Here is a 25535-nt window from a genome sequence, read left to right as displayed (position 1 = left end):
AAGGAGGAACAAGCGTCTCCATAACTGAAAAGGTAATGGTTAAGCAGTCAAGATACCAGAAGGCAAAGAAGCTCTGGGTTGGAATGATTCACAAGAGATTTTACATTGCCCCGTATAGAAGGCGACTTCTTCACCTCTTCATCCACAGTGTAACCCCTGTAATTACAAGGGTAATTGGGTAAACAATCTCCTTTTTTTCCCATTTTGTCAAATCCTTGAACCAGTTTGACACTTTTGGAACTTAGCTGAGTACTCTCAACTCAGGATCTGCTTTAGAGCAATAAATTAACACCACACTCCAAATGTGTCCTTTACAAGGCACCAAACACACACCACTGAGTACCAACATAATGAAGGCACCACAAACCACTCCTGTCAATTCATCTTTGAACCAAGATTAGCTTTCCTGGGCAGAAAGCAGGAACTAATGTCAACAAATTTCTCTGGGGAGGGGAGGGGAAGCCAGCAGGCAAAACCAAATGTCAAAAGCCATTGTAAGATCTAGTACAGTTTCTGTTTAAAATGAATGTGTCACTTGAATGACAGCATTTGCATGAACTCTGTTCATCCAAAGGGAGTCAGGGTGCAAGAAGGTACAGCCAATAGACTCACCCCACTCTAAATCCACCACAGGTTCCTGTCAAGTTTCATATAAATCATTAGAAGTTTGTTTTTCCTCTAAGACCTCTTTTGTGCAATGTTTATGCTTTGATAGCATGATTGTACAAAATAAAGGTAAAAACAGGATAACTGATTTATCAATCCATCTGAGTACCTCACACAACTCAAACTGATGATATTACACAGTTCTCAGATGAATTCCCATTTAAAATGACAGGTGTAAAGAAAGATTCCCAGTTCAAGTGTTAAAAATAAAAGCTTACAGTCAAGACATCAGTCAGATGCTTCAGCAAGCCCATAAATTAAGGTTTTAATAAATCAAACATACCAGTTCATTCCTTGTAGATGTACATCTCAGCTTTTCTTCAATCTCCCTTCCTATTTTCTGAACAGTTACCTGAGTCTGTTTAATTGCACACTGAGCTCTGTGGAGCCTGCAAGGAAAAAGTTACAGCTGTGATAAAGGTTCCCCACATGTGCAAACACCTCAAAACCAGCAACAGGAATGCAAGCTCAGACTGCCAGCTTCCATTTCAAAATACCAAATAGGATGCACAAGGAAGGCAGGGTTAGATGGGACATTGGGCAGAAATTGCTCCCTGTGAGAGTGGTGAGGCCCTGGCACAGGCTGCCCAGAGAAGCTGTGGCTGCCCCATCCTTGGAAGTGTTCAAGGCTGGGTTGGACAGGGCTTGGAGCAACCTGGTCTAGGTGCAAGGTGCTAGAACTGGATGAGCTTTAAGCTCCCACAACCCCAAACCATTCTGTGACAACCTGCATAGTTTATGAAGAAAACAGTCAAGTCCTTAAATTCAATCCAGTATCAAAACCTCTTCAATTTTTCACTTCAACAGATAGATCAGGCTGCAGGTGAGAGAGCAGGCAATTACAGGTACCTCACTTAAGCTAAATCACCATTAACGTGAAATATAGATACACACAAGCATTGTTAACACAGGCCAGCTTTAGAAAAAGTGCAAGTATCCTTTAGCTAACACACAGCTCCCCAGCCAAGAACACGAAACATTCTTCAGTATCTCCCACTATGCCATGGGTCCTTCTGTAGCAAAAACACAGGTTTCTTAACTGAATCACGTTTGAAAATATTGAAAGATTATAATGATGTGTTACTGATTGTTAGCCCTGGCCTCAGGGTGAAAAGAGAATACCAATTATTTGCCATATTTATTGGGAAAAAAAAACAGGCAGAGGAAAAAGATAGATAGCAAAAACAGGCCTAAGAGAGACATTAACATCTTTCTTAAAATTAACACAGAGTAGAAATTACTGTATTTATTACAAAAAGGGGAGTTTTACATGGAAACAAACAGTGCTAGTAATATTAATAAACAAGGTCTTGTGATTTAGAACTTTTACATGTTACAGTTTTAAATGAATACACTTAAGTCACCAGATGCCTTTAGCTCCTTCACACTGCTGCTTCTCCTATACACCAGTAATAGCATAATTTAAAGCAAAAGTTTAAGTAATTTCTTTGGTTTCCCTTGAGTTTCTCAAACTGCCATAGCACCAGCAGCCACAGAGCTGTTCAGGGGCCATCCCATATGAAGAAACACTGCTGTGCTGGCTGCTGAGGGGGTGGGAGGGGGCTAAAACTGCTCAGACCAACAGTCCTGCATCACCCAAGGGCTTGGTCTAAACACACCTAATGTAGAACTGAGACCTCCTGGAAACCCTGATCCTACTGGGAACTACTCCTTACACCTCTCACCTCTGTGAATGCATCCCAAGGCTGTTGGCTACAGAACATGTGGTTACACAGGTCAAAGCCAAGGTTTGCTGACCATCCTAAGCATTGCTGACAGCTCTGCTGCCATGTCATCCACTACCACACTTTCCAATTTGACTCTTTCCAAAAGTCTGGAGTGTTTTCCTTCTATATATAGGAAAGCCTTACCCAAGATAAAACTTTTTGGTAAAGAGTAATAATTGAATGACATTTCCCTCTCCTCTTTATCAAGAATGTTCTTCCAGTGTTAAACTGGAAGAACATTCTTGATTTAGTCCATTGGGTGATCATGAGATAGTCTTACAAGTTTTCACAGCGCTCCATTTAGGCAGCAAAACCTCCTGGAATGTGTTCTACTTGTTGAAAGAGTACTTACATAATGGAGAAATTATTAGAAAGGTCATTTGCCATGTGAGTTCCTCACAGTGATTTGATCAACACTCATTAACAACCTACCAGTTGTGTAGTAACTAAGTTCTCCTGTGCATGCTCAAAGAACAAGGGACAAACATCTACAGAGACTGACTTCTCAAAACAATACATATAGTCAAATACTTGTTCAACTGGTGAATCAGTATCCAAATATAAATTTCTGACATATAAAAACTGCTATAGAAAATAATTCAGCAATAAAATCTGGTTTTAATAAGAAATGTATTTCTTTTAAACCAAGCATCATCCACTCATTCCTTGCAGAGTTAAACTTTGCCGCCTTGATGCCAAATAGGGCCATTTACACTGCAAGACAGAAAAATTACTGATATTGGTTGACTCAATCCCAGTACATCCACTGTTGTTCCAAGAAATTCAAAATGGTAACATGACCACATCCAAAGTTAAATCTTACAAGATGAAAATTTTAGGGACTTCATGTCACAAAAGCAGCAACCATCAACAGAATTTTTATCTCAGCCAAAAATAAAAAGCCTCTACATGGAAATCTTTGGTCATCCAACAAGGGGAATACAAACTAAGCTATTAAGAACAGCAATATGGAAATTTTGTGTATCACTTCAGCATAAGCAGACTTAGGTGGAAGCAATTATGATTGCACAATGGAGATCAGCAAGCTGAGGCCATAAATCTGGATTAAAACGTTAACGGAGAGAAACTTCAACCCTGACTGACCACATCTTGTTTCCATTTCTAGGCTAAATGCAGGTCCAATGCTACAGCTTAGTCAGCACAAGCTGTGCTTTGAGCACAATCCTGCTTGCTTTAAAAACTGTCAACCATAAACCAACTGATTACATCACCTACATGCCATCAGCCAATCTGGGATTCTTCCTACGTTGTCCAAGACTTAATTTTTTAAAGTACTTTATTAAAAATAGCACTTCCATAGCACTTTAAAGCTAATTGAGGACTTGAAGAGGCCACTGGCCTGCTACCAAATTTCCTCCAGCAATTGGGAAAGCCAAGCCAGTTACAGCAGAAACTCCAGCCTTTTTAAAGGGATAGTTTAGCCAACAGTGTTGTCACTCAGTGTCTGCAGCAGCTCACAGCCATTGTCAGCCAGGAGCAGAGCAACTGGAACGTGCTGACTGACAGATTTACTGCTGTTGCTTGGGGCCCTGAGAGCTGCTCTGCAATTGTCCAACATCAGGCCAGGTCCATGCTGCTGCCTGGGAAAGACTGGAAAGCAAAGCAGACATTTCAATTCTTGAGCATCCTGACTGATTGAAGGTGGAGATCCACAAGGCTGCTGTTCTACCTCCATTCCTACAGCACCAGCTTTCTGAGATGGGAGAGATTAAGAAGACACAAAACACTCTCCCTTCCTTTGAACAGTTTAGAAAACAGTTGGGTACATTAAAGGTGCAATCCATGTACTGTAAGCTAAGACTAACACAAGCTGCATCCCTACTTGGTGCCAGCCAGCTGTAAGATTTTTTTCATAACCTCTTAAACCATCATTTGCTACATCTGCTTTCCCACAAGAAAAAATTCCTAATTTATAATCATACACTCCCTTTCCAATTTCTTAAGATACCTATACCTAGAATTTATCAAAAGCAGATGTAGGGCAAGAAAAGACAGTAGGGAGTAAGAAAACAATAAAATACAAGTCTGACTTAATAATTTGTGACATCAAACCTCTACAAGAGCCAACGCTGTAAGAAACTCATGTGATAGGTGAGTAATGTGATGGTTGACTCTCACCATTAAAAGGCAAATATCATGTCTATATGTTAAGAGAAGTTTTATAGATTTATAGTTATGTTTCACCTCCCCTTGTGTTATTATTGGGAGTGGCCTGGTTTGGGACATTTGGGATGGTCAGCTTGTCACTATGGCAGCACCTGACCTCCAACCCAGATTTGAGGAAGTGAACTCCACCACTGGACAGCAAAGAAGGAGTCCATGGACAGAACTTTGGGAAGGGCTAAAGGGTTAAAAGGTGAAACCTCCATTGTGTGGATGAGCACATGCTGGGAGAGAGCCTCTGCTCCTGGTGCTGTAATACTTTCTCTATTCAGTCTTCTGTTGTATTTTGGATAAGGTTTTAATAAACTTTTTAAAGTTTTTTAAAGTGAGTATTGTTTTTCACACACACAAGTGAGTGATGCAGCACAGACAACTTTCCATCATTCACTCAAACAGTTCTGAGTCCTACAAATGTAAATCACTTACACGTACGCCTTATGGTTACATTGGAGAGTCTACATTTAAACCTTACACATTTAAGACTCAAATTAAGGTTTAAAATAATCAAGTCCATGTGGATTTGTGGTCTGCAACAGCAAATGCTTTGAGCTATTTGGAAACAGAGAAGAAAAGGAAAAAACACATCTTTCAAATGGGCAGGTTCCAGCCTCCAGCTTGAGGAATACTTAAGGAAGTTAGCTAGGATACAGATCACCTTCAATACTCACAGGGCATGAATGGAAGAGGAGAGCCTTAAAGTGAAACTCAGGGTTTTTTACAAATTAAGCAACAAATGTGAGATGTCTCTAGTTCCAATTCACAGATTAAACTTGAGTTAACTGGATGGATTTATGGGTTAGTTTTTTTAATTCAAAAAACTAATGTGGCAAATTACAAAGGAGGCTTCTTTTTGTTCTCAGTTTGTGATTACAGAAACCTTGCTGCCAGAGCACACAATCATATTCAAGACACTGTATTTAGTAAAAAAGGTAAATTAGATGTAAATCAAATTTCTAAAGTGCATAAACACGTCAAGATGACTCCTGCCAGGTGGACAGTAACACCAGAATAACTCAACAGGCATTTCCTTACAAATCGTCACAGAAGTTTCAAATCTCACTCTGAGACAGTGAGCAAGCCTAAGACTGGGATTCACCAAACAACTGAAAAGGAAGCTGCACAAATTCAGACTGAATGTGTTCCAGGCTCCACCCAAAAGAGACCAGGTGCTCTCCACTTGATTGTGTTCTTCCACTCAAGGCCACACAACTGATAAAGTGCTTGTGACAGCAGAGCACAGGCTTATGGAATGGAGGAAGGAGGTGGAACACCAGCCAATATTCAGGTGACTCACGTTTCAAAGCTGCATACTGCTGCACTTTCCTCCTGGAAGCCACCTCCAAATTCAAATCTGAGTCTTCTTCCAAGGGAAGCAGAATTCTGCAGCTATGGTAGTGAAAATCCTCACCTAACAGGGATGGTCATAATGCTTTCCTCAGAGTTCTGCAGCTTCTTGGACACCCATGCACCTCCTGTCCTGCCCTGCTTTAATGAGCAAATTTATTAGAGCATTTTACCCACAAGAAGATCTTTAACTCTCTTTAATTTGTTCTCAGTCAAAATTTTGCCTTGACTTTCCCTGGTGTGGTTGCATAGTTCTGAGGATTTTAGAGACATGATTGCATTCACCTAAATCTTTGCCCAGGCTGAGAGAGAAAGCAACTCAAAGCACCATTCTCATGGCCACATGCAGGAAAAAGGTGTAAAAAAATAAACAGTCCTGATGTTCACACAGTTCTCCTTCTTAAAAACTTTCAGGTATCCATCAGTAAATACTTAGATTCTCCTTTGGTGACAGTTTGCTATTTAGATTAAAGATAAGGAAGACATTTTCTGCAATGAGGATGGTGAAACACTGGCACAAGGTGATAGTAGGTGCCCCATCCCTGGAAGTGTTCAAGGCCAGGTTGGATGGGACTTGGAGCAACCTGGTCTGCCATGGCAGGCAGGCAAGATGATCTTTAAAGGTTCCTCTGAACCCAAACTATTGAACAATTCTACAACATGCTGGTTTTTCCTCCAGAGCCAGAAAAAAGACTGGGTTCTGACTTCTCAGTATTGCTTCATTAATACCATCTTTTACACACTGTCACAAATAAAGAGGCATAACAAAGCTACTTTTGCTAAGCCCTGCACAACTTTGTGTAATTCCTCTCAAAAGTGCTTTCAAACAAAACTTGACCAAGAGCTAGCAATATATCAAAGCTAAAAATGTGCCACTGCAGGGGTAGCTTATTGCATATGGCTTATTAGGAAAACTGAAGATCAGAGCAGCAGCAGACTTAAACACGTGCTGCTCTTATGCTTCATGGACTGTTTCAACTTGCTATGACCCATGCTACTCTCTGCTACAGATTTTGGCAAAAGGCAGGCTTGTAAGTTTATTGTTCTAATGGCTGAGTAGCATCAGCTCCCATACAGCTCAGCACCATAGAGGTAAAATGCATGGGAAGAGACTTGTCCAAAAGTCTGATGCCACCAATAAAAATCCCTAAGGAACCTATCAAGATAGAAAAAAAAAAATCAGATCTGAGTTTTTATCTCCATTGCTACTTTTCAGGAAGCCTCCACAGCACAATTCCAACCCACTAAGTTTTCAGGCCAAGAAGAATCACACTTGTTAAACTGTTCATCCATTTCAGTACTGCTTAATTAAGCATACAGAGGCGCTCTAGAGGTCTGATTCCAACTACTATTTATTCATCTTGGCCTTAGGCCTCCTGGATTTGCCTGTCCAAAGCCAAGGGGGGATGCCTGCCTGGTCTTGGCTGCCTATTAGGCACAAAGTGCCAAGTCTTCCAGACGCAAATCTTTCCTGTTTAGAAAAATCAAACCTGGCCCTCACAACCCCCCCCAACGTTTATCACTAGCAAATGGATGTTTGAGCAGAGGAACTTGGTCATTTAAGAGCAAGTAAGAGGAATCCTACAACCTTTATCACACTTAAGATGGTGTATTTCTGCATCAACTAGGAGAAGATGATGGCAGCAGCAGCAGCAACATTGAAGTCCAAAAGTCTGCAATGGGATTGCCAAGATACTCAGAAAAAGCCAGGGCAAGGCACTGCAAAAGTGTCAGGTTATTTATTAGTGATCACCTTTCCTGAGCCATTCACGTGCTACAAAAAGATGGTGACTGTTCCACCATGTGAACATCCATAACTCCAATGTTTAAAGAGGTTTTGGTCACAGCTGAGTTGGGACCCCTCTCGAGTAAAGGACAGCAAAGAGAAAAGCTAGAAACAGGAGACAATTATCAGTGCATCTTCTAAAATTTAACTAGATGTTTTCTGCCTGTCCTTATCTCTATGCAGCTACCAGCATGCCACAAAGAATAGGGTAGCAAAAAGCAACTCTTTTCCATGTAGTCCCACCTACTTCCTAGCTCCATTGGGTTCACTTCTTTCATGGGGATGAAGATAGAAGTAGAGGAACTTCAGGGAAGTTCAAAAGGCAGTACAGCTTTGCATGGCTCACATCTGGATTTATCAGATGCTGTGCTACTCTTTCAACACCACAACCAGTGATGAGAACACGTCTTCCTGCCTTCCCTCCTTTTCACCCCACTAAACAACTGGAAGCCTAAAGTTGGGAACTGCTGCTTAAATCAACCATACAACAGCAAAGTCTGGCTGAGCTCCTGGCAGACAGGACACTGACTCTGTTCAAGATGGGCTGGTTAACACAAGTCAAGTCAATGTACCCGAGATACACCTCAGCACTGAGCAGCCTAAGCCCACAAAGCCCTTGTGCTGCTCTACCATTCCCTACTCAGAGCTTATGAAAAACTGTTTCACTTTCAGCATTATTTTCATGTGTTAAAAATAGCTGCACAAAGGTATTACATATAGATTTGGCATATGCAAACCCAGGGACTGCAGTCTCAGAGAAACTGAGGAGCTACTAATAAGTTTTTCAGCTCCACAGCAGCCTACATTGACCATATATTTTGTCTTAATTTCTAGTTTCAAAGATCAAGTTCTGTTTGTTCAATAAAACTGTTAATAAAGATGGAAGATTTTAAACAAAAGCAAAATAGCTGTTTAAAACCATCTTCCCTAAATTAAGCAGAGCTAAACAAAAGCTAATTTTCTATCACATCAACATGTTTTAGCCATGGTCACTAGAAGGTGATTTTATGAACATCTCAGTTCCAGATCACAGACAAACACTACCAATATTTGTATTCTTAAATAATATCTCTTCAATGATGAGACATGCACTCTTCTTTAAGTGAACAATTATATTACAGATGGCAAACCCTGAAGCAAACTCTGTCACTTGAAGCATACTCCTGCCCTATAAGAGATAAATACCCACAAGTATCATTCAAATCAAATTCTGCCAGATTAGACACTAATAATCCTAAGCAGCTGCCTGTAGCTAGTCTTTTTACCCAGCCCAGCACTCAAATGATGCCAATGTTAAATTCTGTTGTTGGTTTTGTTGCAAAAGAACACTTTTTTAAAGCAAAAACACAAGCAAAATGTCTTCAATCTGCACGAAGTAGCTGACTAACCACCACAAACACACCATGCCATCTGCTGAAGAACAGTTAAGCCATAGAGACAGCAGTTTTGAATGGAGTAATAAAAACTGCTGGAAGCAAAACTTCAAAGGGGCAGATTTTCACTAGTTCTTAGAGTCCTCTTTGTCTTCAGGAAGAATATGCGAGGATTTCAGGCAGTCACATATTTAGAGACACAAACCAATTGCTCTGTGTCACAACAAAACAAAAAAGCAGTTGCAGAATACACTATATTAATTTTTGGATTTAGACATTGAAGTAAAATTTTATTACATAGCATTTTAAGCCCTTTCTTTAGTGATCTCATCTTCCCAACACTACTTAATACTACATGTCTATTTTTCAAAGCTTTAGGAAAAAAAAGGCTAGAAAACCAAGAGAATCCTAAATTTAAACCTATTCCCATTAGTGCCGCAAACGTGCTCAGAACTTGATTATTGAGACATGTCCAGAACATGACCTCAGATGAATTTGGCCCATCCTGAGTGCTGTGTGAAAGTTTTTACTGTATAACCCATTACTATCAGCAACATAATGTTTAGAAAGTCTTTAAATTATCTTTTTTCAGAAAATATGACAAGAAATAAAAACCTCAAAATTGGAGCTTTCCAGTTGATATGGTGAATTCTTGTTAGTTAGCCCTTTTAAAGCAAATGGCTGGAAGAACATTTGTCACTTTCTTATGGCAAACAACTTCCAAGCAACACCATGTTTGCCTGAGGATATTGTCCCTGGTCCCAGAACAAGAAGGGCCATGAGCTGCAGAGGTGCTGAAATGTTCTTTGTGTAAAGAGGAGTTGGCTGAACATTTCACTTTTTCCTCTTGTTTAACTGACTTATAAATCCACGTCACTCAGCATCTGAACACAAGCACTACTTTAATCCAATGCACAAAAAAATTTCTATTGTTCACACACTCTGTCATTCCCAATTAATTTTATTAATCAATTTGAGCCAAGCATACACTTTTCATTAAGGTCAATTCACAAGCTTCATAAATTTGAACTATTCACTTCTGAGGAAAAAAACTACATCACATCTTCCCCCAAAAGCAGTTCTGAAACACAGATCAATCACAGAAGTTCTCACAGTGCAGCCAGGAGCTGGGGGATGAGCTAGAACCAGTTGTCTCCATTTTGGCTATCAGTGGCTTTGCCACATCTGGCAGCACAGTATCAACAAAACTGGGACTCAGATGCCACTGTCACCAAGATTTGCTTCCTTTTGTAAAAGTTTAAATAAATCCAGTACAAGCTGTTCTTAATATCCACATTTATTGTGAAAACATTAGGAAACCACATGTGCAGCCTGTGAATTTTTATTACAAACAAATATCTTATCATGAGAAACTCTTCAAAACATGGGATTTATGTGACCAGATGCAAATCTTTATGGTGTGGACACCTCAGTATTCTCTTTACAGCCAATGGAAAGAAGAAGGAAGAGAGCAACTCATTTCCTCCTGTCTTAAGTTGCAAATGCAAGATGTGGCTGGGGGTGTGTATTCTATTGCCATCTGCTAGATGTGGGGCAGTTTCTGCTGTTAATTGGGCCACCTGTTAAAAGCAGGTGGGGCAGTGTTTCTTTATCTCTTCCACTACCAATCCTCCCTCTGGGAGAGATCTTCTGTTAATGGGGCATTGAGTGTCACTGCATGGCTGATAAAATTACAGCATCCCATTGTGAGATGCTCTGCCCAGGGGGAGGAGCCAAGCATTCCTGACTGGATATAATCCGAGACTTGGAATACCACAAGCAACCTTTTTCCACTGGATTCCCAGAGGAAGACCAGGCCCATCTACACCACCACTGGATCTTCAGAGGGAAACTACACCCTTCTACAGGATCACTGCTCCAACAGAACCACACCGGACACTCCAGGAGGACTGCAGCCACCATTTAATCAGACTGCTACCAACACCCTGACCCACAGAGTGTCAGGCTGTATTCTGACTCTGTCAGTGTTGTTTTGTATTACTGCATTTTTATTTTTATATTTTTATTTTAATTTTTAATTTTTTTCCTAATAAATAACTGTTATTCTACTCCCATACCTTTGCCTAAGATCCCCTTAATTTCAAAATTCTAATAATTTGGAGGGAGAAGGTTTGCATTTTCTGTTTCAAGTGAGGCTCCTGCCTTCCTTAGCAGACACTTGTCTTTTCAAACCAAAACACCTCCCAAGACATTAGACACATCCTATCTAATGAATCATAACTCAAATTATGCCCATCTCTCTCTTTTGTTCAAAGAGGAACACACTCATACAAACTATCTTTGGGAAGAGTTCATGGGCTGGCTATTTAAGCATGGACTGCTGGAGGAGGTGGCAAACCAAACTGCGTGGTAGGAGAAAAAGGACACCTAACAAAAAGTGACTAGAGATTGTTTTAAACAAACATCATCACCAGGCTTTTCAGCTTGATATCAAAGCTAAGCAGCAGTATAGAAAATGCAAACAGAGTTAATGTGAGAGGGAATAGAAAGGATTCTAAACTACACAGATGACTCTGCTTAGTTCCTGATTAACTTCCCTAACTACAGAGAAATCAGACAAAGATGACACCTAGGCAGAGTCACAAATTACAGCTTCTAACTTCTGCTGGAACTGAACAATGCAATGTAAACCCCTTGATATGGTATGCAGAATCCACTAAAACACAATAAGCAGCAGGCCTGGTTCTGAGGCTTGGAAAACACTGTTCCTTTTGGGACAAAATAGAAAAGGAGAATTTCTCAGCTCAGAGACAAAACTTAATAGAAATTAAACTCAACAGCATGCCTAGGCACTATGAGAGACTTGAGCCTGTACTCTCACATCCCCAAAAGAGAGAGGCTCCAGTAGTCAGGGCTCAAAACAGCACTGGTCATTCAACAAGGTGAACTTTATCACAGCTGACATCTTAATTTCTTGTCAGCCTGAGGAAAAACAGTCAGGCATGCTCAGAAGAAGGATTACAGATCAATTACACAGAGCTAGACAGGGGTCAAGCTCATGACCATAGTGAGTCTTTTTTCTGCACTTGTCTTCATATATAGAGGTGTACACAAAACATGAAAAACACTCCTGAATGAAGTAATCAGGGTACACTGCACATGCTTTCCTTTTTCTGTCTAACAAAGAGTTAATGTCAGCTAGTACAAGTTCTCTTTTAGTGGACTGTGCCAAAATGTAATCAGAACATCCTAATACGCCCCCTGGTTGATTCCCACTGAAAGCACAGAAAACAAACATTTAGAAAGCAGCCTTCAGTTTAAATATGCTTTACAGAATCAAGAAAGAGAACAGCTAAATTTTAAGAGAGCTTAAATAAGGACATCTGAATAGGCAACCTAAGCTGACTTTTCCTCTCTCTCCAGACAGGCAACACTGACACCTACTGTCAACACTGTCAAATGGATTTAACTTGCACAACTGATTTAAAAAGTCAAATGTTTACACAGACTTTTGAAAGCATATTAAGCATTTCCTGTTCAAGGGTTTCCTTCATAGCACATGAAGGAAACTTCCTTTACTGCAGAAGTTATTGGCTTGTCTTGTAAAACGCCATTTAAATAGAGATTCCTCAAAACCAACTTACTGATAGTGGTAGACCACAATTATACCTTTTCATAACTAATATTTTTGAACTACTATAATTAAAACAGATCTGAAAAAGGACATCTTGTTTAACTTAATACTAGCACTTTATGTTTTTTATCACCACAGATATTTAATTAGCCACCCAAAAGCAAAAAATACACTGTACCTTTCTTAGTCCACATCTGTGTTGGAGTAGCTGGGTCTGACTGTGTTCTCATGTATTTAAAAAAAAATTATTGCTATTGAGAACAAAGTAGAGGCTTTCCACAGAAACTTTCCAACAAAGAAACTCCATGATTTTGACATTCACAAGGCATGTCCAGCTCCACAGTCAGTCCTGGTTCAGAGACTCAAGCATCTACACAACAGAAGCCCAGCGACCACCACTGAACACACACACACACCACAGCCCAGCTCCTCACCACACGAGTATACTGGCACAACCTGGATATCTCCTTTGCACACTCCATAGCAGAATGTTGGGGTTTTTTAATATTTGGAAAGATTCCTCCCACACAGACACTGCAGAAGTTACAACAGCTACACAAAATACTATCAAAAACCTCACCTAAGCAAAGAGAAGACATCGTAAGAGTTACGAACACAGTTCTGATCCACCTGGAGAAGACTGTTCTTCAGGGTACCTGAGTGATCCTTGAGGAAAAGAAGGAATATTACTTTAAAAAAATTTTAAAAAACCCATCTTGAGTAAGAGCATACACTTTTAGTAGAATAAATGATTTGGCATTTAATGTATTTTAAATCTATCTTTACACATGTTTTATCTATGGTAGGTGGAAACAATTTAAGGTGGCAATATCGTCACTTACCTATAAAGGAATAAAAATATCAGTTTATCTATGTTCTAGCACATAGTGTGTTTTCTTGAACTTTATAAACCATAACTGTCTGAATTTTATGCATAGAAACACGGAAAAATGCAACTGACAGCACTGCCATTCTTCACCTTCAGACCTGAGAGCCCCCTCAGTCATGTGAAAGAGAATTACATGAACATGAGATAAAGCTCCATCCTTTATCTGTGCTGTAACACACGAAAAGATCAAAGTAATCTCAGTTTTGAATGAACAAGTTTCTGGAAGTTACAAAGTAAGAATGAGGTAAGGTTGTTCTTTTAAGAGATCAGAGTATCCATTCTGCTCAAAAGGTATCAAAACAGTAAGAGAAAACCAGCAATTCCTCATGCTGCAAATGCCAGATATTGAGCTTTTCCATATCAGGCAGTGTCATACAAATTCCTAGAAAAGCTGCAAACTTAGAAATGTTGCTTTACATGATAAAGTAAATTTTAAGCAGGTCAAGCCACTGTCAGCACTGTCAGAAAGATTGTGGATTGCAGGGAAAAAAGGCACTTTAAAGTAAAAAGCAGCCCTATCTCATACCTGTGATCAGGCAGCTTTCCAACAGATAGAGGGGGATTCTGAGTACCACAATCCCTGCCTAAAGAGTCTTTGCTGCCCCAACAAAAGTCTGTCTCCATACAGAAGATGTTGAAATTCAGAGATAAACATCAACATCTCCTGACACAATTGTGTTAACCATAGGCCACACAGCAGACATTCCTTTCCATCAAAAATATGGTTCCATCTAAATAATCCTCAGATCTACACACTGTGTAGCACCATCCTACTGCTGCAGAGGCACCATCCCAGCAGCTCTCTCAGCTCCTCATTTTCATACCCAAGACACTGGATGCTAAATGCTGAAATCCAGACATCTCTCCATTTAAAAAATACCAAACTAAAAACATCTTAATGTCTGTCTGAAAGAACTAGGATGGTGGAAAACTGAAAATGTACAAGTTACCATCATCACCATGCCCTTTCCTTGGAAGTGTTCAAGGCTAGGTTGGATGGGGCTTGGAGCAACCTGATCTAGTGGGAGGTGTCCCTGCCCATGACAGGGGGATGAAATGAGATGGTCTTGAAGATCCCTTGCAACCCAAACAATTCTATGAAATGATTCTATAACCAAAACCAAGAAGTACCTTTAAACCTTATGAGCTAGGGAACAAGTCCTGACAACAATCAGAAAAAAAAGACAATGTTCTCATCTTTGAATTCAGGCCCAGGCTGTCAGTACTGAAATCTTGAAAAACAACTGCATCCTGCTTCAGGAAAACTGAATGCAGAAACTGCAGCTGTGTGTCAGGGAGTCATTTCCACTCCAACCACACAACCTATCTGGACCACAGTACTGCCACCAACAATTGAGGATTAAAAAAAAAAAACTGTCAGAGGCACTATTTACAACAGGTAAGTTTAAAACTCCTCATCATCAATGAGGTAATAATAGAGACAATATTGGATGGAGAGGCACAAATACTACAGTGGATTCTTGAGAAAAAAACCCATGGGGTAAAACAGGTGCAGAATGAGCAAATAAATAACTTCTCATTAAAGACCTACAAACTCTAGGCTGCAGACTGAAAATCAAAACTTTGTGGCTTTATACATGCCATGAAAATGAGTCTTAACAACCACATCACTTTCAATAGGTCCTATGTCTGAAAGACATGTCTGCCTTAAAGAATACAGTCAAAGCTTATTTCCAGTAACTAAGAGGGTTTTTGGACCCTAAATGCTACAGTTCAAGTCTTTTGAAAACATCACAGATATCCATGCAACCAAGGCAAGATATTAGTTTGTATCTGTCATGTCAAAAAACTATTCCTTCTCAAAACAAAGCATTTTATTGTTCTGATTTTTCCACATTTGGGTGCTCAATCTCACAGATTGAATTTCAGTTTGTCACCAGTACCAACAAACCAGAACAAGTACACCCTTACCTTCTGTTCAAATGAAGCTCCATAATAACCATCATTGAGACCAAAAATAATCTCATTTGGGTTTCTTGCATGGATCTGTAGGGAAGGAAGAAAACAAACCAGTTTACACCCAGCTTGCTGCAAATTTTCACACCAAATTGCTCCAAGAGTCTAAGGCAGTTTTTCATCACTTGTAATTCTAAAAGTACACAAAAACTCACATAAAACTGCATTTAACATGGAAAATCTGCTTGCTTCACAGCTTTAGCAATAGTCACCATGCTCAGCCATTCTACTTTGAACTCAGAAACACCAGACAGAGCATCTTTCCTATACTGCATTTCCAGGTGACAAAAATAAATTAAGATAGCTGGAAACTAACAGAGGTAAGACTCAAGAGGTTGGTGTGGAGAACAGAAGGCTCCTGTTAGCCCCTGTCAGTGGCTCAGGGAGCTCCAAGAGAGCTGGAGAGGGACCTTGGACAAGGCGGAATGGCTTGTCCCTGCCAGAGGGCAGGGTTAGATGTGATATTGGAAGAAATTCTTGGCTGTGAGGGTGGTGAGGTCCTGGCACAGGTTGCCCACAGGAGATGTGACTGCCCCATGCCTGGAAGGGGGCCATGATGGGTAGGGCTTGGAGCAACCTGGTCTAGTGGAAGGTGTCCCCACTCACAGCTGGGGGTGGAACTGGATGATATTTAAGGTCTCTTCCAACCCCAACCACTATATGATTTAATGATTTAAAGCTCTGATGTAAGCTAACATGAATATCTGTAATCAAACTTTAAAGTACAATCTTTAAACACATTCATTTCCTTTCTCAGCATTCTATATATCAATTCATCCAGATGTTTTGTTTCCTGAAGGAAAAAGTTGAGAAAAAATATTTTCACATTACCTGCTGGCCCAAGTACTTTAACCCATCTAAATTGACCTTCCATTCAATCAAAAGCTGAAAGTGTTCCTTCTTGCCACCCCAGATCCTCACAACAAAACAAGAGACAGAGGTATCAAGATGATCAGGCATTATCCCAAAGTCCAGACTCCTCCATGTTGGATTCTAAGTATTCAAAGAAGGATAAATACAGTTAAAACAAGCTGAAACTAGGCCATAAATTGACAATTCAGAAACCAGCAAAGCCTACCCCAAAGATTTTTAAAAATGTTAAGAATTAGGAACATCAGCCATTTCAAGCTCTGCTGCTTCCTTACATGGTTTGCTAGAGAGAATTTCTCAGTTAAAAGGTACATGCTGTAAAGTACTTCAGAAACTGTGAATGGGTTTTGCTTCCTTCCATTACAGGACATCAAAGAATCTACTTCAGAAATTACTAATTCAGCTTAACCAAATAAGGAACTTTCAAAATGGAAGTAGCATTTCTTTCATAGTTATAATTCAGCTTCTGAAAACCAGACTATAGCATGTATTCCCAAAGTTAAATGCTGCTATATTCCCCAATAATTAAATTTGCAGAACTTGCTGACGTATTTGTTCACATTCTTCTCCTCTTGACTGATGCTCAATCCTCAAATGCTGTCACTAAAAGCTCATCTTTACTCCACAAGATCAGACTTGTACCTGGAGCTTTTCAGAACCAGCACACATTAAGCTAAACTGCAAATTCCACCAGAACTCAGACATACAAAGATGATGTGTTCCAAGAATTTCCACTCATCTCTAACAACAACTAAAGAACTGACCCAAGCTGTAACAAAACCAAGTCAACCCCACATTACTAGTGCCAAGAGACAACAGGGTGTCCAAAAGCAGAAATGGGAAAGTGCTTTTATTTATATTTATTACTCTCCCTCCTCTGCTGAACACAGAAACAGTAGCTCTTGCAAAACAAAAGGTAGGAACCCACCACCCCAAGAAAGAATTCGCCTTCCCTTCTAGTGCTTAAGCAGCTTGGAAAAGCTGCTTAGCTTTTCTAGCATCCCTGAACTGGAATGAGTCAGTTTGAAATAGGATGCCTCTGAAAAGAAGGGAAAGGCAAAGTTACCCAGTAAGGATTACAGAAGAAATGTATTAAATCAAGTCCTCCTAACAAGAAGTATTTCATAGCTATTCAGGCCCAAGAACACCAGGTCATTCAAATACCCACAGGTTTTATTTAGGATGTCCTTAAAACATCTTTTATTTAGATTTTTGTTATTCCATCTCTTATATCCTGTGGTTAGTCTCCCTTTTTTTTTTACCTTTTCCTGATTTAGAATAGACAGAACTAAAAATCCTAACAAGAAAAACTGGATAAGTTAGCAGCCTTGAGTAAGCAGACAGCTCTTCCTTCATTCAGGAGGGTTTCAAAGCATTTACCCAGGGTGCTATAAATGGAGCAGTTCTACCTTGTTAATGCAGGTATTAAGAAGTCTTCAGCAGGTTTTCAAACTCCCTTAGCCAACATTTGCAACATCCTACTCCTATCCTATTACTACCCTTCTCATTTGTAATAAACTGTTCAGTTCTGGTCCCTTCATCTGAATTGAAAAATTTAGAAAATCTAACATGTCTTTAAACTTCAGTTTCTAACAGCTATTAGCTCTTCAAAGAATACATGTATATATCTGGCAGGTACATGTTCCTTGCTGTTTTCCTACACAACATGAAGATGTTAATAGAAATCAGCATTTCTACTACTCAGCAGCTCCCTTTTCTAACCTTCATAAAAAGAATCTGAAAAGGAGGAGAAGAACACACTGCTCCTAACAGGACCAAACAGTGGAAAGACACATTAAACAGTTATGGTATTCAGCAGAGAAATCAACATACTGCACTAAATACACAACTTTTAAAACAGTTTTTCCACATTAAAGGAACTTACCAGAGAATTCTTGATCACCTCACTCTTATAAAATTCTGAAGAAAAATAAGTAAAAAAAACCACCTTTAGATTAAACGCCGATACAAATCTTAGTATTTGAAACAGAAAAAACCAAAATAAGTAACAATCAAGAAAGACAAATGTTAATGGATCCAGTTTATTAGTAACCAATTCATAAGACAGACTTTGAAATTCAGTCATGGTTTTGACTAAAATTACTCCTTCACACTTACTTATTACAAGTCATTATTTAAATTTAGTGTTTCATCTTTATACCCATGATAACCCCCAGGTTTTACAAGGCTTTGATTTCTGAGGAAAGAACATGGCAAGGTAGTTAACAGATTTTGGATGACATTTGCAAAATGACTGGTTTGCCACACTGGTTTGCTCTTCCTGGAACACAGCAGCTTGGATAAATTAATTACAGCACTTTCCTGTAGAGAAATCATGACCTGTTCCAGGTGCTCAGAGAGGAAACAGCCAAGTTACCTGACAAAGGTGCCAACAACCCTGTGTTTAAATGGGAATTATCAACTGCTGGCACATGAACCTTGGCTTTCCCAGTCAAAGCAAGAGCTTAAAAGACTTTAGACAGCTCTAGAGGCAGGAATACAGATTTTGTACAATATCCCTGCCCAGTGGAGACCAGGGATAAAGCTTTGATGAAGTGCAAGAGTCCCTAACACCAAACACTGCAGGAAAAGTCGTCAGTGACAGGTTCAACCAACCACAACAAAGTCCAGGCAGTAAGCTCAAGGTGTGTATTCTTATCCTTCTAAAACACCAACCTTGGTAAAAAAAGCAAGGCAAGATGCCAGATGTGTCACTGTGCCAGATGAAAATAAAAATTAAGAGAAAATCAAAATTCATCTCCAATCACACCAAAAGGAGAATGAAGACATATTTTTAATAACATCTCTCCACAATGAACTATATACTGTAGTGGGAAAGAAAAGCAAGAAAGAGAGGAGATCTAATGTTGAAACACAGTTATCTAAACTAGAATAGGTGCCTGCATGCTTCATGTCATTGGCTGACAATTCTATTTTTTGAAAACTTTGACAACAGTATGTGCTGATGTATGCTCTGTAAAACAACGGGTGTGCACAGAGTGGGACACTCTTCCCCACAAAAGGCAACCAAAGCTCCAAAAGCTTTAACTTTTATGTGCCCTTGGAAGTCCCCAATTTCTTACATCATCACTCAGGGAAGAACAATGACAAAAATAGGGTGATTTGAAAGACTACAAAAACCTGTCATCTGTTTTGCCTCCTTGGCTGCTAACACTGAAAGCTTTCATGAAATTGAGGAAACTAAAGAGCTCTTTTCCAGTGTTAGCAAAGGTGATGCAACTAATGGCAGAAAGTTGTCAAGACCCACATAAAAGGAAGGAAGAGAATTCATATCATAACAATTCAAAGATTAACTAGCAAAAAGGTTGATAGCAAGGCTGGTTTACCTTTGTAGATCTTGGTTTTACCACACAAGTGAAGAGTGAAGTACGTATCCAAGAGACGGTGACCATTCTTATTAATAATGTTACGTGCAGCAATATTCCGAAGATGACGAAGACGGCGCTAAAAATAAGGAAAAAAAATAAAAAATTTTCTTAGATTGAAAATTACCCTTTCTCTTTTTTTTTCAGAGCATTTTAATGATTCCCAAAGCAGTGTTGTAAAACCAAAATCCCACCAAACACTCAGTTTTCTCTGTCAGACAGCAAGTGTAAACAGCCAGGATTCTGCAAAGCCACAGGACAAGCAATAAGCACCTACAAGCTTGGATTCAGCAACGCTGATATTCAAGAGAAGCTGCTCTTAATTCATGTCCTGTACGTCATTTTTATCCCACATAACTATATCACCCTGACTCTTTGAGCAGTTCCAAGCAATGTGATGCTATCAGCTTCAAACACAGCAGCAGCATCACCCAGATGTTTTACATCATCACACTGGAAACACTCCCCAGCCAGAGCTATTTTCAACAAGCATTAATGGACAAATAGCTCAAACCAACCACCAGCTAATCCAGAGCCATAAGGAACTGGCTGAACAAAGCTTCCTGATTTCATGGTAATCCTGGAAACTGCTCTAACAACCTTAAATGAAAGTAAAATACATCAGGAAGACATATCAAGATTTTCAGGGAAAAATAAGGGCACAGTGAAATTTGAGATTTTCACTGTGAGTTACCATCTGCTTTGATGAGAGTCCTTTTCCCTTGGAATGAATACAGGAGGATATGTCACTAAAATATTTAGTTTAAGTGATTTTATCCAACTCCAACATTATCTTGGTTTACTACAATACTGCACCTTGAATGAAAATCATCAGATCAAATCAATCTCCTCTCTGTGCCCAACAGCTTTAATAGCTGTGGCTAAGGTCTTAGCTTCAAGGGACATCACACCCTTAATCTTTGACAAATATTTTGCATTATTAACTTCCTATAAAACTTAACTAGTTAACAAAGCAATTTTGCAGAACTGTCACACTTAAATCATTGCTTAGCTGCTGTTTCTATTGTAACTTCAAAGACCCATGCTTCAAACAGCCTCCCAGGAATGCAGCACTCAGTGAAGTGCCAACTCAAATACATAAAGTTCTCACCAAATCCTTCAGTGGAATATTTTCCCAATCCATCTCTCAACTCACCAGTGTCTCACCCACTACAATGGGGACATTGACAAATGGTTCCACATACTTTGTGGATCACCACAACACACCAACAAGCCTCAAACAACTGCTTAGTGCATACTTTTACCTCAGAGCTCATCTTACACCATTTTTCCCAAAAGTGTCTTTATTTGCAAGGCTCAATCCACCTTAAAAGCTGATTGACCAAAAGCACATTTTAAAAGCTTTTGAAACCAAATTTTGAAGAAAATTTTCCTGTTTGTTGCTTGTCTTAAAGGCTTTTAACAAGAGTTGAAAGGCCATAAGTTTTAGAATCACAGTACGACACTTGATATCACTTAACACCACTCCAGTGATATATCAGTTTTCCTTTATGGAAAGGTATGAGGGATATGCAATTTTTGTTTGACAGCCTAAAAATCACTGATTGAGTCATTCCCTTCAAAGTCTATTTATGACTTAGACTATAAACAGCCTGAGATGAGATGCCCAGGTACCTCTACTACAAATATACAAAAACTTCCAAAATTAAAAACAAAATAGCCTAATAAAAAATGTTCTGTGAGACTACATGGTCTTATTTTCTTAGAAAGTGGTATCAAAAATGTCAACAGAAATATTATGCCTCACTTAAAAGAAGCCATATAGACCTTTAATATTTTTTCACATCTAACCTCAAAGCTGGGTAGCTTCACTGGCTGTTTTTATATGCAACTGAAACACTTCTTAAGAAACACCTTTGCATATGAATTTTGCTACCTATAAAAATGATTCAAGATTTTAATGTGCCATCTCTCTTTTAATTAACATCAGGAGAAATCAGTAGCAGTGAAATCAATCAACTACCATGCTCATTCCCTTCATTTTTGTTATCTTTTTTTCCTTTCATCCTTTACAAAGAACAGCCCACACTGTACTCTAACTAAGACAGCAATTTTCTCCAGGTCTCTTTAGGATTGCAAACTAATTTGTGTGCCTGCTTTAAGTAATATGTTTCACTGATTAGCTCTCAAGCAAAGTTAAACAAGTTTCTTACCACTTACAGTACACAATGAGGTCAATGAGGTTTGGGGAAAAAAAAACCAAAAACTGTGGAGTGTCCTAACCTACACCTGCACTTCTGAACAAGATGTGAGTCCTTATCTCTCCATGATTTTTTACTTCCTTGCACCCTTCAGCATCTGGGGGTTAAAGTCTCACTTCTCCTAAACCTGTTGGAAGAAGGTAATTAAATCTGGGAGAGATTTAGAGACCACAACATAGTTAAGAACTCAATGTGCAACAGGTAATGAATATTTGAATCTGCAGCTTAGCCAGCACTCTCCTCCTATCCCTTCAGTGAAGTCATGATGACAGAGAGACTTGAATCCTGATAATAAATCTTCCCATTCGCCCACTATGTTCACTGATATTATACTGAATTATTCAAATTTCCTCAGAACTCTACACTGGCAACATTCAGAGTTAATTAGCCTCTCCTGATCAAAGATAATTAGGAGAGGCTAATTAAGCCAGGAGACTTTCAGCTGCAAAGACATACCCAAAGACAACTGAAAGAGGTTCTAGAACTCCTCATCAAGGGCTTTGTTTTGTGACAAAGTAAATATTAATTTTGAGGGAAGTTTTAAATATCTAGTGTTACCTTCTATGCATCTCATATCATTTTGTGCTGGAGACACTGGAACACACAAAACAAAAACCCCACTGTGTTGCAGCTCAGCTAGCACCAGCATCAGCCCAACACTGCCAACCCCCAGCACTGCAGCACCCTTTCTTGTTCGATACACCATAAACAAGCACTCGTGCAGCTGCTCACAGAATCCTGTCTGGGAACCAGTGTGGATGGAAACCAACCACATCTCCCTTTTCCTGGGTAAGTTTCACCAGCTCACTTCCTCCACATGGCTGGACCAGCAGCTGAGCTGACCAAGGAGGGCACAAGCAGCAGCAAGAGGCTGAAGGCAGGGAATGGCTGGAATGACACCATCAGCTTCAAGTGTACCTGGAGCAGCAGAGCCTGGCACTGCCACGAGCCAGGGGGAGCAGCTCACAGTGAGGTACCAGAGCACTGCAAACTGCAAAAGCAACTCTCTTCAGAGAATAAACCAGTATGGTGAATGCAGCAGCTGCAGATAACACACAATTCTTTCATTTCCTTCTCCTTCTAGGTGAAGTGCTAAAAAGGGTCCCTTTTTTTAGCGACAAGTTTCAGCTATTTTGCTCTTTCTGTAAAAGTGTCAAGAAATCTTCATCATGAGGGAGGTTCCCCCAGGATAAGATGCTCTGCACCAGAACAGTCATTCTAAAAAGTTCATCTTAAAATTCAAAATACAAGGGCTATAAAACAATCTAAGGGCCTTGGCAGCCTCATGAGTCACTCAACTTCAAAAAGGCCAGTGTGAGTGCAAGATGGTAATGCAGGACCTGTTTTCATTTTTAAAAAAAGAGCAAAATATGCAATGAGTACAGCTAATTTTCACTGCTATTTCCTCAAAGAGTTTACAGGTTACCAGCAATACAGGACTGAAGACGTCACAGAGGGGCATCTAAAGCAAGTATCTTAGTGAGATATCCTACAGCAAAAAAAAGCTATTTTTGCAGAATACATACCATGGCAAAGGTTGTTTAACCTTTCCAAGAGCTCACAATTCAGCACATACAGCCTTAACAGGGGCATATCTGGATCAGTGCTTAGCACAGTGGTACAGCAGGTCTAACAGGTCATTCTCAGGGGGTTGTGACACAAGTTATTTTGGTTACAGTTGTCCTAGACCTTTGCAATTCCCAAGAAAACCAATGGAGTAGTGAAATTACATTACAGGCCTGGTTATCCTTTGCTTTAATTGCCATTCTAAGTTGCATTTGATTAAAAGCAACAGCTATATAACAACTACATCCTGATTCACATGAAAGAAATTAGTGCTTCCTTCTATGTTGAAGATAAATGACTACAAACCAGGAGAAGAGATACACTTATTTTCCATTAGGAGAAATCCTGAGTGGATTTTAAAAACCCTGCTGCATGTAAAGATAGCACAGGTGATAAGCAGACAGCAATCCCAGAGATACATAGAAAGTATGATCAGGAAAGCTGTAGGAGAGATCTGAAGAGCAGAACCTACCCAGGTTTCATCCCTCATGCCTGCAGAGGCAGAACAGCACCTTCCCAGAATACTGCAGCAGCATCTTAACAGAGCTGCTGTGGAGCACAGCAAAGCCATCCCTGCTCAGTGACTGCCAGCTGCACTCTAAACAAATCACACTGCTCCACAACCAAGCATTTCATCATCAGCCTTGTTAAGATGGCTTTTTCATCAGGTGATTCTAGACAGCCACATTTTTTGAGACTTAAAGGACTGAAACTGTCTGATCCCTTCATGCTTTAGTTCCCTCAACACTAAGATACCATAACCTTTCACTACCTCTGCCTAGAATGCCACCTTCAGCATGTTCCTATCCTGCATGATGTGTTTTGTGCAGTCTTATGGTGAGGATCAAAAAATTAAACCAAGGTAAAGCTGCCAAAACCAAAAGTTACTAAGGGTAACTAACTGGGTAAGTAAGGGAAACATCTGGCTAAATTCACCTCTCTACAGCTACGCAGATGTGCCCACCACAGAGGACACAGGAGGCAGACTTCAACACTTAAGTTTCTCTACAGCTTAAGTTTATCCAGATGCCACTCTTTGCTTTCTTCCAGGCCTGAGAAACAGAAGTGATAAGCTACTCACTGCTTTTTGCCTAATAATCTGGTATCATGAATAAAAATCACTGCAGAGGTGATGCACCAGAGAGGTAAGAAAAGGACTAAGTAAAATGAGAGAGAAGTGCACTGCTGTTAACACAAGGTCTGGACTGCTCATGGCAGGAGAACAGGACTACCTACAACAGCCTCAAGTATTCATGCAATTTCAGAATTATTTGCTCAAAGTCATATAATGGGTAGCAAAAGCAAGTATAGAGAGTTCTGATTCCTCTTCCATCTTAACCACTTCATTATTTCCTTAAAAGAATCTGATAACCCTCAGAAAAAAAAAAAAATAGTGTCAGTATATCCAGGCTGGATGAGAACACAGCCAAACACCATTTTCTATTTCTGGTACTCAGCCATCCCACTGACTCCAGCTCTGGCTCCAAGCATCAATTGAGAAGCTCAGGTCACTAAGATGGACAACAGCAAAGCCCATTCTGATCACATGGAGCCCATCATGCTGTCACAGCTGGGATGATCTAATGGCTCACAGCTGGCAAAGGGGGAGCTCTGTCTTCTCCCTGTCCCACATCTGCCTTCTCCCAGTAGCACTGCCCCTTTTAGCAACACTGTTCATGAATTCTACTCTCAGCAGACCCTTTGACATGTTAAATAAATTTGCAAAGGTGTCAAGGGAGTATCTGAACTCAAGCAAGGCAGGCAGTTTGGTTTCTTCCAGCAAGAACCATCCAAGATGCCATCAAACTGTCCCCTGTGTGAATGGAGGGTTTGGCTGAAAACTTCCAGATGTTGCTAAGTGACAGTGGGCTCACTGCACCCATGGCCATAAGCAAGTTTCAGAAATTCCTTCAGGCAGATTTTTTAAGAATTTTATAAATAGAAATACAT

General features: G+C 39.8%; 1 protein-coding gene across 1 annotated transcript in view; it reads right to left on the bottom strand.

Moving 5' to 3' along the window:
* The window catches only part of UVRAG (UV radiation resistance associated), an 86836-nt gene that overhangs the window by 52573 nt on the left and 8728 nt on the right, over positions 1 to 25535 (bottom strand). Inside the window, exons 2-7 of the mRNA XM_054270197.1 lie at positions 19759 to 19876; positions 18297 to 18331; positions 16373 to 16534; positions 15497 to 15571; positions 13256 to 13341; positions 950 to 1055 (exon numbers count right to left, since the gene is read on the bottom strand). Of these exons, the coding sequence (XP_054126172.1) occupies positions 950 to 1055; positions 13256 to 13341; positions 15497 to 15571; positions 16373 to 16534; positions 18297 to 18331; positions 19759 to 19876 (582 nt within the window). The remainder of the gene's footprint in view (positions 1 to 949; positions 1056 to 13255; positions 13342 to 15496; positions 15572 to 16372; positions 16535 to 18296; positions 18332 to 19758; positions 19877 to 25535) is intronic.

Source organism: Melozone crissalis, unplaced genomic scaffold (assembly GCF_028551555.1).
Source record: "Melozone crissalis strain CALT ecotype California unplaced genomic scaffold, PUWL_Pcris_2 ptg000009l_1, whole genome shotgun sequence".
In the NCBI taxonomy this organism is placed as follows: Eukaryota; Metazoa; Chordata; class Aves; order Passeriformes; family Passerellidae; genus Melozone; species Melozone crissalis.
This window is presented reverse-complemented; position numbering and strand designations above follow the sequence as displayed.